Source organism: Vombatus ursinus, unplaced genomic scaffold, assembly GCF_900497805.2.
Source record: "Vombatus ursinus unplaced genomic scaffold, bare-nosed wombat genome assembly UNPS02014833.1, whole genome shotgun sequence".
NCBI lineage: Eukaryota > Metazoa > Chordata > Mammalia > Diprotodontia > Vombatidae > Vombatus > Vombatus ursinus.
The window spans coordinates 8,681,881-8,697,573 of record NW_020954611.1 but is presented as its reverse complement, the minus strand read 5'-3'; the positions used below and the strand labels follow the sequence as shown (position 1 = coordinate 8,697,573).

Here is a 15,693-nt window from a genome sequence, read left to right as displayed (position 1 = left end):
AACTATCGTGTGAAAACCATTTGAATTTTCTAGACAATAGGACATCTCCTCCTCTTCTTTTTAAGAGGAGCTAGTAATCCACGTTCACACTTCCTAAGTGGTCTAAAAATAATTGGGCTCAATTAAAAAGCACTTGTTTAGGCTCTTTGGGGAAGAGATCATCGCTACAGTCACATGGAGCTGGTGCTTCCTGCCTCTCCTCCTCCTGTCTCTCTGCTGTTCAGTCTCATCGAGGAGGAAGTCAGGAAGTCACGCTTGCAACCCTGGCATTCAAAGACACTGGCAAGATACCTTTGGAAACTGAAGCAATCATTAATCCTCAGTCCAAATCACTCTCACAAGCCTTGGTTTTAAATCTCTTGAGAAGGTGTGTGATGACCTATTGAGAGGAGCCAGAGAAAAGAACTTGAAAGTGAAGGGACCTGGGCACATGGCCACTAAGATACTTCTGAATCACAGAGAATCTCCTTCAGCTGAGGGTTCAGAGATTTGGGGAGCCCTTTCAGATGAAAATCCTCAAATGCATCATTGATTTGTATAATAATTTTGAAATTGTTAAACAGATAAATTCTATCAGCATTAAACCAGGTGTAGAAGTTGAAGTCACCATTGCCTTATCATCTCTTTTAACAAATTGGTTACAATTTTTTAAAAAAATAGTACTTGTTTAGGTAAAGCACTTCATTCACGGCAATAACCATGGAAGGTAAGCAGTAGTATCCCCATTTTATAAACGTGGAATATGGCATAGAGAGAGGTTTTGTGACTTGCTTGCAGTTTCTGGCTAGTAAATCAGGAGTGAGGCCAGGAGAACTCTCTTCATCGCATTTGGGATTATGAACAGAACTGACCAGTTCTGATCAGAATGTCACTAACATTAGTCCCCAGAGTACACTCTTATCAGTGCTTAACTTTAATCTTATTGGTAGAAGAGGAGCCAAAATGAACCTCCGTATCTGTAGGAACGATATCTCTTGGGCCATTGAGCCCAAGGATAAGGGTACTACTGAGTAGAGGAAAACACAGCCATGTTCCCCAGGGCAGACAGGCAGTGCTGGGGGACCACCTTGTGGCATTGATATCTCCTGGTCATCAGCAGAAATTATCCTCTATTATAAAGTAATATATGAGTTTTCATAAACTACAACATTAATCACCAGCTTATCTAGGACACTTTTCATGGTGCAGTTTTTGTTTTTTTGTTTTATTAAAGCGTAAGCCCAGTCCTAGGTTTAGAAACATTATGAAACAGTATCCAGAGTGCTCCATTTGAATCATTTATCAGTATCTGGCAGGATCCCAGGGGTGTTATCATGGCCTGCTGTTCTTTCTTATAACACTGGCAGTGATGGAGTATGACAGACCATCAAGCAGGCCTCAGCAGCCCTGGCACAAATGTCTCTGGGCCACAGGATGGATGCTTCTGTTAGCTCTTGAGGTTCAAGTCCATACAAAGACAAGCTGAAGGGAACTCTTGTGGCTTGTAGCTATCCTAGGAGGACTTTTCTGGTCTGAGTAGCTTCCTCAATGGATCAACTTATTCCAGGTTCATTCTGGAGTTCTAATCTGCTTGGTATGAGAGAAAAGAGAAGAGAAGGGGAAGGATTACTTGTTGGAGAATTTCGTAACTTCTCTGGGAGGCCCTTTCTTCCTTGGCCAGATTAAGTTTGACCTTGGAAACCTCGGAGAATCCCGGGGGAGGGGGGTGGTCTTTAAAGTGTCAGCTCTGAATACCTTGTATCCTGGTGGCACTAATTAATGGTTAAGCCCTAGCTATTGGCTGCTCTTGTAATCTATTCTTCTTTCCTGCCACCCTTCTCCCTCCATCCCAACCCTTCCATCTTCAGGATGCTGAATTACTACTCCTCCCCCGCCACCCAGGAAAAAAAACCTCAAACAAAAACAAATAGATCTCTCATCCTAAGAATAAATGTTGAAAGTTGTTTTGTATTTTTTTAAACTGGTTTGAAAATAGTAAATGGGAATAATAGGTCATTACTGGGATCTAAAAATGTCATGGACAGCTGGGTGACCACTTAAATGGATGGATTGTAGGGAGTTCTCTCATAGTGTGGGGAAACCCGGGATCCAATGACATAATTATGTGTGAACATGCTTTGAAAAGCTTAAACTCACTATACATGTATCATCCATCAAGATTATTAGACTCCTGGACACCACAGGAATGTTGTGGAGTGCCTCCCAAAGACACAAACTAATGTGGTGATATGCCCTGAAAAAATTGTTGTCCTTATCTTCTCCACCTCCTTCCACCCTCCCCCCCATTCCAAGAGGGTCATGCTGCTTAAAATAGAATTGCTAAGGGCTGGGGTAGGGCCAACTCCTGGCGCCCTGTGACTCAGCTGTTGCAGTGATATTACAGAAGACCTGAGTCTTGCTGACTCATTCAGGCTACCAGTTTTATTTTAGCCACCATCACACCTCTCTCCCTGCCCTCTACTCCAAGTCCTCCCAATGCTTAGAGATCATCTTAGTTGCAGGGCAAGAATGCCCCAGTAAATAATCTTAATTATCTAAATGAATCTTAACATAGAGCTGCTATGAACTGTATCACCAACCATCAGCTTAACATCTTATGGGAGGAAAATTATGCCAAAGAATCCCCACAGTTCTCCTTTTTTAAGGTCTCTGTCACATTTGAAATGGTGGACTAACATTGCAAGCATATAGGTAGGCTTCAACCTTAAGTTTGTTCTCGAAGTTGATGTGTAAATTGGCATCTTGGAACCATGAAAACATTTCCCCATAGAAATCAGTCAGCCACCAAACAGTTATTAAGCGCTTGTGATGTGTCGGGAAATGCATTAGGCCCTGGGAATACAAAGACAAGCAACTTGGTCTCGAGCAACTTCCGTCATATTGGGGGAGACATGCACATACACATAAATATATCCAGAATAAATGCAACAGAGGTGGGGAGGGTGCTAACAGTTGGGGTATTAGGAAGGGCTTCTTGTAGAAAGTGGCACTTATGATCAGTAGATTTACTAGCAAAACCTCTTTGCCTATGTAACTGAAATACTATACATATGCAATTAAAAATAGTAAATAAAAGATTATTTTGTGGTATTGCTAATTTAACCAAACCAAATTAAAATGTAATTTATTTTTTTTTAATTCTGGTATTGATTTTAATTAGAATAGGATGAACAAGTAGAAGGATACTAAAGATTCTGAAAGGGATTGCTAAGCACTTTGAAGGGCTTTAGAGGTTGATGGCCCAGATGACTGTCTAATTTTTCTTAAGAATTTACAGCTTTCTTTTTCATTTCCAAATATATCACCTGCCCTATTAGTAGACTTGGCAGTAATGATTAGAGATATTTCTCTTAGCAGTTGAATGAAGGGAGGAAGAGATTCTCCTCAGGTAACCAGGGAAGAATTAAGAGAAGTAGAAGAAAAGAAAGAGAGGTTAAAATGGATGGATTGTAGGAGAAATATTGCCTTAGGTGGAATTAACCAAGCTGTAAGCAATGCAGGTATGAAGAAAGGGGATTCCAGAATGTGTGCAAACCCCTAGGTTAAATTTATCAGAGGAAAAATAAAACATTGTGGAAGGATTAAAGTATGGGGTTTTTTAAATTGCTTTTATTAAAATTGGGCTACTTGTTCCTAATGTGCCTCCAATGACACACTTTCTGTCAAATGGCTTTGTTTGGGTGTCATTGTGAATTCTTTGTACCTCTCAAAGATTTGCATTGTCAGCCAACAGGTGACTTTTGTTCCAACTTACTGCTTGAAACATATTTAATTAATATTAAGTTTTAAGCTTTTCTGTTGCTTGCCTTGAGAGCCAAAGCAGTATATCCAATTGAAATTTACAGGTAGCAGCATCATTTTTTCCTTTAGCAGCAGAGGTCTGGTATTTATTTCTGGAGTTCTAGTACCACATCCTCAATGTAGTGCAGTCAGAAAACTTGAGGTTAATGAGAGGCCTCTACATCTACATTTACTGTGTGTACTCTTCATTCTTATAAGTGCATTTCAATGCAAGTAATTCCCTTAGACTGATATGAACTAAATGAGAAAATATCTTATTTGGCATAAAGCTTTAGTAATTGTTCAAGTAATCGTTACTCCCGGGGTCCCAAACTTTGATTCCCTATTGAGAATAAAGGACTTTCATGGTTTATGCCATTCAAGTTGCTTTGCCTGCTATTTGTTGACAGTAATGATTTCTATTCTCTAAACTTTATTGGAAGGGAGGACAATAATTTCAATATCCGAAGTGTGTTTGTTGATGTGTGGCACCAAGCGTGGTGAAGATTAAAAATAAAGTGATGAAGGACATTTAGATGAAACAGAAGACTGGTTCAGAACTCAAGTAACAACTTAAATAATACAAACAAAGGTACATTTCATGGTGTGAAACCTCCTTCAGGGGACTGGCACCATTCAGAGATCTACCTTAACACATTTTCTAAGTACATGTTGTTTTCTTCAAATTTTCAATGAATGTTTAATTGGTGATGATAGTGAAATGCTCACATTTGGATGCAACCAGCTAAATACCCAAAATACTTTGTGGAGAAGTATTGGCATTGGTATTTAAGGTAATAAGGTTTGGCTAGGTCTGACCAAATCCATGCTGGAGGCATCATAATTTTAACAAAAAAATCAAATTTCAATATCCAGTGGAGAAAGATTTTAAAGGGATAGAAAGAAAATCACGGACTATGTTTCTGTCAAAAAAATAAAAGGGTGACCAAGGAGACATCAGCAGCTACCAATCCATGTCCATTCTTTTTCACATCTCTAAGAGTATTTGGCCTTTCCATACTTTGAAGGTTATCCAAGAGGAAAATGAGAGAAGGCAGGCAGACTTTCATAGGTCTTTTTGTTTGTTTTATGACAGACTACATCTTTGTGTTCATGTAACTGATTAAGAGTGGAAAATATAAAAACTCTAGTCTGTCTTTTGTTGAATTGATTTTTAAAGCTTTTACAAAGGTATATTTACTTTAAAGATATTGAAAGAATAAAGGTACAAATATCCCCTCTCCCTATTTCCTTAGGGACATAAGGTTCTCCTATGCTACCTGGTTCACTGGAGAGAGGAAGGTGGAGTAGGCTCATAGCTTAGCTCCTTCATAGCATTAGTCCCACCCAGTTCAATCCAAATCCTCCTAGTTAGGAATCCCCAGGGCTTCACTGCTGGGCTGGTTGTAATACTTGACCTGGGATCCTGGATCCCCCTGGCTTCCTAAGCTTCTAGGTGAGAGACTCCACTCTGTGCACCTAGAATGGAAAAGGCCAAAACCTCAGGCCTGTTTCTTGAGGCCACATGGCCTAAAAGGAGAACAGGAAGGGAAGCCCTTCCTGCTTGACACATGGAATGAGTAAAAGAGTCCTTCATCTTCAGTTGGGGAAATGAAAGGGGAGGAAAAGCATTTGACTGTGGACAAATTGCATTCTTGAAATGCCTTCAAACAAATTGTCTCCCAGGTGCACACCAGGGTTATACAAGACTATGTCAGTATGCATCCATGAAAATGAATTTGTTCACAGGTTAGTAGCCTCAAGAGATGTGTCCAACAGGAGGCATGACACTGGTGGATACACTGTGTAAACATGAAAAAAAGACCTACGTAGAGTTCAAACAAAAGGACTCTTTACTGAAGTAGAAGTTCCGCAAATGTGCTTAATTGTAGATGACTTTGTCCCAATTACATTGAGTTGTGTTCTTGAAATCCTCACTATTTTGCAAGTGATTGATTGAGATAATTCTCCACATAGAAAAAACATGGACAAAAATCTCTTATTACTAAGATAATGACATGCAGCTGGACAGCCAGCCAGTGGATTTAGTTGATCAGTATCCATATCTTGACCAAGTGTTGCAGATGGATGTTGAACTGGGCCCAGAATTGAGTGAGAGGAGACTATCAGTCTGTGTTACATTTAGAAGATTGCATAGTGCTTTCATTGATCTGAAACAGCCAATTCTTCCATGGATGCTGCATGGCTGGGAGTCATCAGACGTAAGCTTTCAGAAAAACAAAAATTACAAGTAACACAAAAGGCAATGGGAAGATGCATGGAGGCGTGTAGACTGCTGCATATTACCAGTGATCATCTGTACAGCAGATATGGCATAAGGCAGAGGTGTCAGACTCACTGGTGGCAAGCTGCTGTAAAACTCCTGAGTAAAATGTAATTGGTAAATGTTTAACAAAATAAATAAAATTCAATGCAACATAAATAATGTTAACTTGTGGTTTTCTAAGTCAATATGCAGCCAGCAAGGATCTGGATTTTTTTTTTTTTTTTTTTTTTAGTTTGACACCATTGGTATAAGACATCATTGAGGATGAAAAGGAGGGAAGTGTGTGTGTGTGTGAGAGACAGAGAGAGAATGAATATGTAACAATAGATAGCTCAAGTGGCTCATGAGTACCATTGAAATGTTAAAGAACCATGTCTCCAAGAAGCTGTGAGTGGATCTAAAAATTTTATGGAGAGTCATGGCTAGGAATAGGACAAGATGAGAAGGTAGCAGAGAAGCTTCATGATATCTTTTAGTAGAGGGAACATCCATATAGAACCATGTTGATAATGAAACCATAGATCCAGGAAAGCCTATACAATGTATTTAGAATTAGCAGTCCATGTAGTCCATTCCATGCAAGACATATAGGACTTTTCCCATAGTTAACACTTAGTGCATGAGTGACTCCAGGGCAGGGGTTTGCTAGGAGTCAGCTCTGATTGTTAAATTTTCCTTGTGAGCATTTGCACTTTGGAAATCAGCAAATGCCGGGAATCAGAGCTTGATTTATTGTTTTATTGATTGTATAAGAAAGTGATGGAGAAAATGTTAGTAATGCAAGTTAAAGTTAAAAGTGTGTCCTCTATACATTCCCCCTCAACCCCCCTGAGAACTGGTTGTTTAAACATTTAGTGGCTGCCCCTGCCCCAGGGCTATGGGGGGAAATCATATTTTTAAGAACATTCACGTATGATTCACAGGAGGCTCCCAGAATCCTAAGATGTTGCTGTTAAGTGGTTTTGCTTAATTTCTCTGGGAATATTTTGTAACGGGCTGGTTGGGTATCTATTTGAAAGTGGTGAGTCAAAACAAAACATTATCCATAAATTAAAAAGAAAAAAAGTAGTACTGCTGAGGTCCAGGAGGCCCTCTTCTTGTGTGTAACTTTTCCAACAGTTGACCCCAGCTATCCTTTACCTCTGATTTGTAAACCTTAGAGTGTTATAGAAAGGAGGGTAGTGTTATTGCTGTGGTTTGGTGTAATTAATGTTTCCAAAGCTACATCAAGTTGCTTATCTAGATGAGCAGAGAGTGTCTGAACCATAAAAAGCACAGTATAGAACAGTTGAGTTGTGGCAGCAAATAACAGAAATATAAAGTGTTGTCACTAAATGCACATGTTGATATTAAAAAGGAAAGTCTATTTATTTAACAGTGACAAAATGGTAATCACATCTCAACCCTAAGCTAAGGTAGCTAAGATCGTGCGTAACAAAGTGGTGAAGGCTACCACTCTGGAAAATAACCACCAAAAGAATGGGAATAAAGGTAGAGGAGAGAAACTGCCATATGTGATAGTGAGCACCCTTGTACAGGAGTGATTTTTTCAAAGGTAAAAGGCTAAATATCTACCTATTCCTGGGGATCTGTGCCTCATAGAGAGTCAAGAGTTGACTGAACTTGACAGTGTCATCACTGGGTAGTTTGAAAACGCTCTCTTGAGCTGCTGTGCTGTGGTGGAAGAGCTGGTGATGTCATTGTTTCTCCAGGATGAGAGGCCATAAATAATGGAGCTATGGCACTTATCACATCTGCTTTCTGGTAGCAGTCCTGAACTATGCGCTGTATGAATAGGGCCCATTAAGCCAACACTTGTCTCCTGTCCTCCCAGCTTTTCAGATCTACAATATGAGAATCAGATGAATCCTGTGTATTCTCACATCTGTCCATGTTTGTGATGACAGCGATGTTGTAGCGGCTCTCTCAGGGCATCATTGGATGCAAGTGTGATACTTAGTGAATTAGTTCTTTTGAGAGGGAGAAGGGAACCACAGTAGTGGGAGGTGGGTACAGTTTCTATGATTGAGGCTTTCTATAAGAGGGAGACTACTCATGTTATGGATTTTTTTTTTAAGCAAATGCCTTTTGCTCCATTTCTAACTTTCCATTACCCAAGATGATTTAAGCACTCTTGCCAGATCCTGAGGCTGCTTATAATAGGGTTAATGTGGCAAACAGAAGGACTATGTGTGAGAGAAGACATACATAGGATCCACTAGACTGTGTACACAAAAGAGATGTCACATAAGAATGAGAAAGAGAGGCTTTGTGATAGCAGAATGAATGCTCATCTTGGAGCCAGAAGACTTAGGTTCAAGTCACACTGTACTGCTTAACTGGTTGTGTGGCTCTGGGCAAGTCTTTCTGAGTCTTAGTTTCCTTGTGTCTGAAAAGGAGATGACATCTTACCTACTGCACAGAGTTGTGAGGAAAGGACTTAAAGTGCCATATGAATGAACTTATTTCTTCATTGTTAACATTAAACTCACAAATTCTTAGACTATCAAGAAGATATGAGTGCTTGGTTTGGATAATTAAAGGCAAACTTGACATCCTAAAGAAATATTAAATGTAAAGGTTTATACAATTCATGAAACTGTAGTACTAAAAGAAATGGGCAAAAGTAGCTTGTTCAGACAGTTGACATTCAGCAAGAAGTCTCTTCAAGGAGATTTAGTGTGAAGGATCTGGATGGATCCTTCTAGAATGGCCCAGCTCCTACAAATCATTGTGTATGCAAAGAACAGAGAAAATTTCCTTGTCTCAGAAATGGAAATAGATTTTCAAGGCACTCCTCTTGCTAGATAATCCATTTTAAGCAGCAACAAGTCATTTGGTATAGAAAAATGAAAATGAGAGTGAGCTGTATAGGAGCTTCTAGAAGTTGGCCAAGTTTATTTCTGTCTAAGTAACTCACCTTGACGATGATGATGGCATTGGGTTGTCTTTGACAAACGTGGTATCTTCCAAAAATGTTTCTGGACAGAAGCCAAACAGAGAAAGAGAATTGCTGCTATTTTATATGAACTTCTGCAATAGGTACACAAACTTGATTTTTCATGTGCGTCCTGGAGAAAGCTGAGAAACACTGTCTATTTAAGGAACGGAACATTCAGCCTCATCCGTCTGTTATTTCCATCAGAATCATGCAGAGGTGGATTTGTAAGCACTTGCAGAGTGCAGTCCATCTCTTATCCTTGAAAAACAAAAGTAGCCCAATCACTGTGCTCACCGGTGTTACAGAAGCACAAAATACTTAGGTGCTCAATAAATGCTTAATCTGTTTTCAGCCAGAATGATAGCATTCAAAATGTAGATTTAAACGCTTTCTAGGTAAAGAATAAATATTATTTGATAAGTCTCTGATGAATTAAAATGACGAGTAGGCTGAGATAAAATAATGGTGAAATGCTGGGGATTTTTAAAAAAGTTATTTTAAATCATTTAAAGTAAATAATTCAGTTCATGGAGCCCTTTAGTTCCCTTCTCGTTTTAGATCTATGATCCTTTGGGCTAGTGAATCTTAAACTGAAGTGATATTACCAAGGAAGTTTTGGAAACACACGGATGAAAATGTTTTAAAATGACTTTTAGATGAAAGGTATCATAGTCTCAGTTCAGTAAATTTCTATTCTCAGAGGATGGGAAATATTCCCCTAGAAGTGTTGAGTCTCTACTCCTGGGATCCAATGAAGGAACTCCTTTGAAACCTCTTTTGTCATCAATTCTCAGCATGTGGAAGGGAGTCTGAAAATACTGGCAGTGAGAAGAATGATGAGTGTGGGGAAGTTATAACTTCCAAATTATTGTCTGTAACTATTTATAATAAGCAGGTGGCCATAACGGACATGTGCAGAAATATATTTCATGTGTGTGCACCCAGGAAATTTATTTTTAAGGTGAACATTTGACTATTCAGTCATAAAGGGTATTCATTTTATTCATTAAAAAAAAAACTAAAGAAATTAAAACTGGACTGAACTTTTATTTAACACTCACAACAAAACTACTTATAAAGAAGTAAAAAAGTACAGATTATTTTTTGAGACATTAGGGTGCACCTGGGCATCCTGCAGGTCTGTAAGCATGTCTTTGATCAAAATAATAATAGCTAATAGCTAGCATTTATATAATGTTTTGTATTTATTAATATCTGGTCAAACTACCAGATGAGATACACACAGATATAGGAATTTAAGCAAAATACGGGAAATCACAGAACTGATTTTAGTGGGGGGCTTATTAGCTGCTCTGAAGATTCTTGTTACTATCAGCATTGGCAAAGTGACATAACCCTGTTCAATCCTATTCAGGAGGATTTAGGCTTTGAACTGCAGAGGACAAGCCTAGGAAATGCTGATGAAACAAAAGTCTTTAACACCATCTCCTTAGTTGTTCAGTATCTGTGTTTGTGACTGTGTGTTAACTTGTTAAATGTTAATGAGTCTTGCACATTAATCTTCCTGCCTTATGGCTTCATTATTTTTAGAGGTATGTGAATTACAAAGCCAGCTGCATGAATAATCCAGAATCAATTTGTTCTCCTTCATCAGAGTGGCTAATGGGAAATTGACTGGAAAACACTATAGATTTTGATTGCAAACCAGAGACCATGGTTTTACTGCCTCTACCTGGAAAAATCTGTCAGGAAAACATACCTTTTCCTGACCTACAGGCAGTCTCCCAAAGATAATTCTGTGGGGCGTTGAGAGTTTCACTGGGGTATCATACCTGTGCGTGGAACCCTCAAAGCCCTATATAGTAGAAGATATGATATAGGTGAAGTGAACTCTGTTTTACTGGATTCAAATTGGGTTAAACATACTACAATTCACAAATGTAGTGGGTTTGTCATTAGAGTCAACTTAATCTCATTGGGGTTGCTGGAAATGAAGTAAGGACCAAGTAAACAACTTTTTTTCAGGTGCAAATTCGACCATGGAACCTAAGTGACAGTGACTTTGTAATGGATGGCTCTCAGCCTTTGGACCCCAGAAAAACTATCTTTGTTGGGGGAGTTCCACGACCCCTTCGAGCTGGTGAGTGGAAATAGTAAAAAACATTTAGTCTTAAATATTTTCCAGGTTTCCCCATCTGCTGTATGCAGCATCTAAAAAGAAGGCTGTGGGTTTGTCCACTTTCTAAAGCAGGCCGATTTGGCCTGGCTGCCTGTCTGCCTGCCCGCCTGCCTCAAGATTATGAGTTTGACGCCTGTGTCTACCATTTTCTATGGCACAAGAATGAATTTCCTGAAATCATGTTTAGTTATTTAGTGAATGGATGTTTTAAAAGTATGAATTCTGTTTACTGCTTACTTATAAAGTCACATACTTCTTAAGGAAGTTACAGTCTGCACAGCTTCTCAAGATGATGGGTCAGCTGCATTATCCTAGATGGGAGAGGATGTAAGTAATGAGCTATGGAATAATGCTGAGTGTTCTATAGCACCTGGTCGTCTACAGTAGTAAGCCTTCGTACTTTATAAAACATTCTGTCTTAGGAAATCGGATTTGAAACTCTTACTAAGTAAGTTTGTTTTTTGTTTCTGGGACTTGAGAAGTTTACAAAAAATACTTTTATTTCTGAGAATTTTAATTTTGGTTTTGATTTCGAGTTGTAGCTTTGGATTTTTGTTTTTTTTTTTAATTTTCAATGGTGAAATGGTTTTCCTGTGCTTAACTGTAATTATTGGTAGGGTCAGTGAATTGATGCTGAAATGATATATTTAAAATTTAAATCCTTAAAGCAGACTTAATAAATAATAACCCTAATCAGCATTAGTTCATGGAAAATAATTACACTAAACAACTTAGCTCTTTAAAACGTATTTTTTCTAAAGCACTTAATGGTAATATCCTTTGTGCACAAAAAAAAATTATGCAGGAAAAATAACATTGATGAAATATGCATGTAGTTGCAAGAAATGCAAAAATATCCCCCTATCATATATATGTATATTATGTATCTATATACATATATAAACCCAAATATATATTTATATTTGTATATAGTTAGATTAGAAAACATTAAAATTTATTTAAAAAAATAAAAGCATAGTAAAATAAATTAAATTATGGAAATGCATCTCAAAAGCATCTATCTCACTTTTCTTTGGTCTCAGGACTTTCAACTGCTGTAATTCCGATAGTTCTGCTTAAAGACCCATCTTCCTGTGTCCTACCTTAAAGATGTTTATTTAAAATCACCATGGAAAAGGGAAAAAAAGTCTATTCAGAGGTCTATTTGAAGAATAAACTTTACATGTGTAACATATGACCAGGAAGCATGTAATTTCATACCACATCAATACATCTTGGATCAAATTGTTCTTACAGAAAACCGAGAAATCTCAACAAGCCAAAAGAGAAACCTCTTCCTTATTCTCTGCAACAATCTAATTTCAAATATATGAGAGTGAACCAAAACTGAGCTAAGTAATGTTCAAGTCAAAGAGAATTGTATTACAGGATGAAGAGAAATGCAACCTTTTATTTCCCTATCATTTCTAAGCCAACCTTGTTGATTACACAATTTATGAGGCACAAATTAAATTTATTTGCTCATCTTCTCCTTTCTGGGTGGCAAAGACTCTGCTGATACAATGGCCAGAAATGTTCAGGGGTGTGTCTTTTTCTCACTTTCACCTTAAGAATTGAACTTCCTGATCTGGAGAGGAAAGGGAGGTGAGGGGATTAGGGTAGCACAGAAAATCTTTCATTGCAAGTCTACACCTTGTAGACTTTTAAGGGATTGTCACCAGAGACAATAATAACTGATTTTGCATTTTTTCTTGCTATGGGCATAAGTATTAAGTAAGCTTGCTCCTAAATGAAACTGTTAATTGATCAATGGGACACTAAGAAATTATCTTAAAGGGAAATTCAGTGTATAAGATTGTGGAATTGGTTTTATTCTATCATGTGTATTTTTACTTCCTTACTGCATTTATTTTTTTAGCTTGCCCACTTTGATGATTTGGGGAAAAGAGGAAAAGGAACAGTACTAGGTCATTGCCTTCATTTTACAAATCCTGACAAGGTTTAGTATTCCTTCCCTGATGGTCCAAGGTACACCCTTACATCTCTCAGGGCAAAAATCTGCAACTCTTATGGCCAGAAAAGTTTATTTTAAAATTACTACTTCAAAATGTATAGTTTGTTTTCTTAACAAAGTATGTGATATAGTTTAGGGTCCTTTAAATCCCTGTGTACACAATGTGCCAACTGTAAAGATTTTCATATTCCACTTTTTAATCAGCCCTCTAGGTTTGAAAAATGGTTTGCATAACATGGGTGTTAATCTTAAGTAACAGGGCCAAACAAGATCCTTGTACCTTCTCCCCCCCCCCCCCCAAAAAGGCAGTTTGACTTAACTACAGCAACTATGATTGTGTATTTTAGGCTAATTTTTATAACTTGGAATTCCAGATTGAAAAACCTAATATCCAAGGACTGAAAGATTGCCAACTGCAGGCTTGACTCTAATAGCACTCTGTAAGGAATGCACTGAGCCTTATACCAAGGAGTAACAGGCTGAGATTTGAGAAAGGACTGAGTATCTTAAAGGAATTCATCATGGCTTTATTAAGTAATTTCACATTCAACACAATTCCCCTACAAAAATATAGGTATCCCTTAAACACTTAGCAAATTAGGTGCTATCATGCTATAAAAGCAATATAAGTATTCATGGGGAAAGGAACACAGAAAGAAATAATATCACCCACCTCAATTTGGCCATAAGATGTTAGGGGTATGAGGGAGGAAGTAAATACAGCACCAAAGGACTCCCAAAAGGTGGGTTGTCAATCTCAGGACCAACACTAATGGGGCATCCATTTAAGCAGGAATGAACTGCTAAAAAAAAACAAAACAACAAAAAAACCCCAGAAAAAACAGTTGATACTTCTTAAGAAGTAGCATGTGAGTTAGGACAGTTGACCTAACCAGGTTGTTCTTTGAAAGGCTTTTCTTTTTTAAGTTGTTTTGGTTGAACAAAGACCTAGAACCGTTATAAGCAGTAATGTAAGTATGGGGAAAAGACTATTAATAATGGGACATACTGGAAATATCCATGAAAGAGAATAGTAATACACGTTTACTGAGTTGAATTGAGACCAGAAAACTAGATCATTTGACATAATGTGGATTGCCTCTGTCTTTGTTACTTGACATGTAGAAACCTATATGTACTTACTTAATATCTTTCCTTAGCCTTCCCTAATAGCTTCCTTGGTTTATGACCCTTCAGACTTACCTCCATTAGCTAGTAGCAAAGCCAGAGAGTGTTCCAGGCCATCTTCTTGAATGTTCCACAAGTTTTTCCTAGATCAATTATACTGTCTCCTAAGCATACAAAGGAAAGACTCTGCATAGGATGTATTTCTCCCTGCCCACCTCTTTGAGACAAAAGAGAGATTTGGAACCCTGTTGATCAGACTAGCCCTACCTTCACAGCCTCAAAGTATGGGAATGCACAGATTTAGTAAGCTTAGTATTCATTGGCCTTATTAGGACTGGGCAAGTGTCAGACTAAGGAGGATGATGGAAGAAGCAGCCAATTACTTTTAGGTTGACAACAGGCTTCCCTCTGAATAGGGGGACTGGACAGTAATGGTGTTAGTATGCATGTCCTGCTTCTCCAGATCACACCAAACTTGAGGATTCACCCTACAAGAAGCATTTTAAACAGAACTGCCATTAGCTGGCTGAAGCTGGGGGGGGGGGGGGGGGTCTTCAGCCTCATCCCCTCAGGGCATCTGAATAACTGTTAACTCAGTTACTTCCTTTGCATCTCACTATTAGGCTACCCAGTCTAGGCACTAGGGAATAGGTTTATTGTAGAATCATTGGTCATGCCATTTCCTGAGTATAGTAGAAACTATACTATTGCCTTTCCTAGCTTTCTTCCTAAGAATTCCCTAGCCCTCTTCTTTTTATTGTATATTTCCTTTTATATTTTGCAACAAATCCTGAAATTTCTTCCTGGGAATCTTCTCTCTTCTCTAGGACTTTCTCTCTTTTCCCTTAATGTTTTTTCAATGAGTTCATCACTTTTCAATAGTTATCAGTCTTTCAGTCTCTTACTTTGCATAAATCTGAAATCATTCATGGCCCTCCCCTGTCTCTTCTTTCACCTTTGTCTCCACTTTAAACTTCCTTCCTGGTTTGTTTGTTTTTGTTAGTTAGCTATAGCTTTTTTTCTCCCCATCTCCCAAATTGTCTATCGAGAAGATTTTCCCAGATGAGATATGCTGCTGGCATATTGACAGGTTTACCTATATTGTCCTTTGGGTCCAAAGATTTTCCAGTGTCATGATATATCCATGCTTAGCCAGCAAATATCTTTGCTAATAGCTGATGTCATACTGTGCAACAACTTGACCAAGTAGGGTAACAATTGGTTAACAAATTAAGCCAAAGCCAAATTAGGACTAAGGTTAATATACAGAGCAGAAACCGGGGCAAACTAACATTCGTTGGAATCTCATCAATAAGAATTAAGCAGAATCAAATTTTGGTAACTAGTGAGGATTTAGATATTTTCCTACTTGGGACAAGCAGTCAAGCTGACAGTAGTCTTATCTAATTGAGTTAAATGTGCCTAATGTTGTATAGGAATTT

At 38.2% G+C, this 15,693-nt stretch overlaps 1 protein-coding gene across 6 annotated transcripts in view; it reads left to right on the top strand.

Moving 5' to 3' along the window:
* The window catches only part of CPEB3 (cytoplasmic polyadenylation element binding protein 3), a 229,460-nt gene that overhangs the window by 187,134 nt on the left and 26,633 nt on the right, over positions 1 to 15,693 (top strand). For 5 of the 6 annotated variants that reach the window (XM_027839883.1, XM_027839884.1, XM_027839882.1 and 2 more), the window contains one exon: positions 10,995 to 11,109. The exons of the other annotated variant lie outside the window; for it this stretch is intronic. In XM_027839883.1, coding sequence (XP_027695684.1) covers positions 10,995 to 11,109 — 115 coding nt within the window. The remainder of the gene's footprint in view (positions 1 to 10,994; positions 11,110 to 15,693) is intronic. 6 annotated transcript variants of the gene reach the window in all.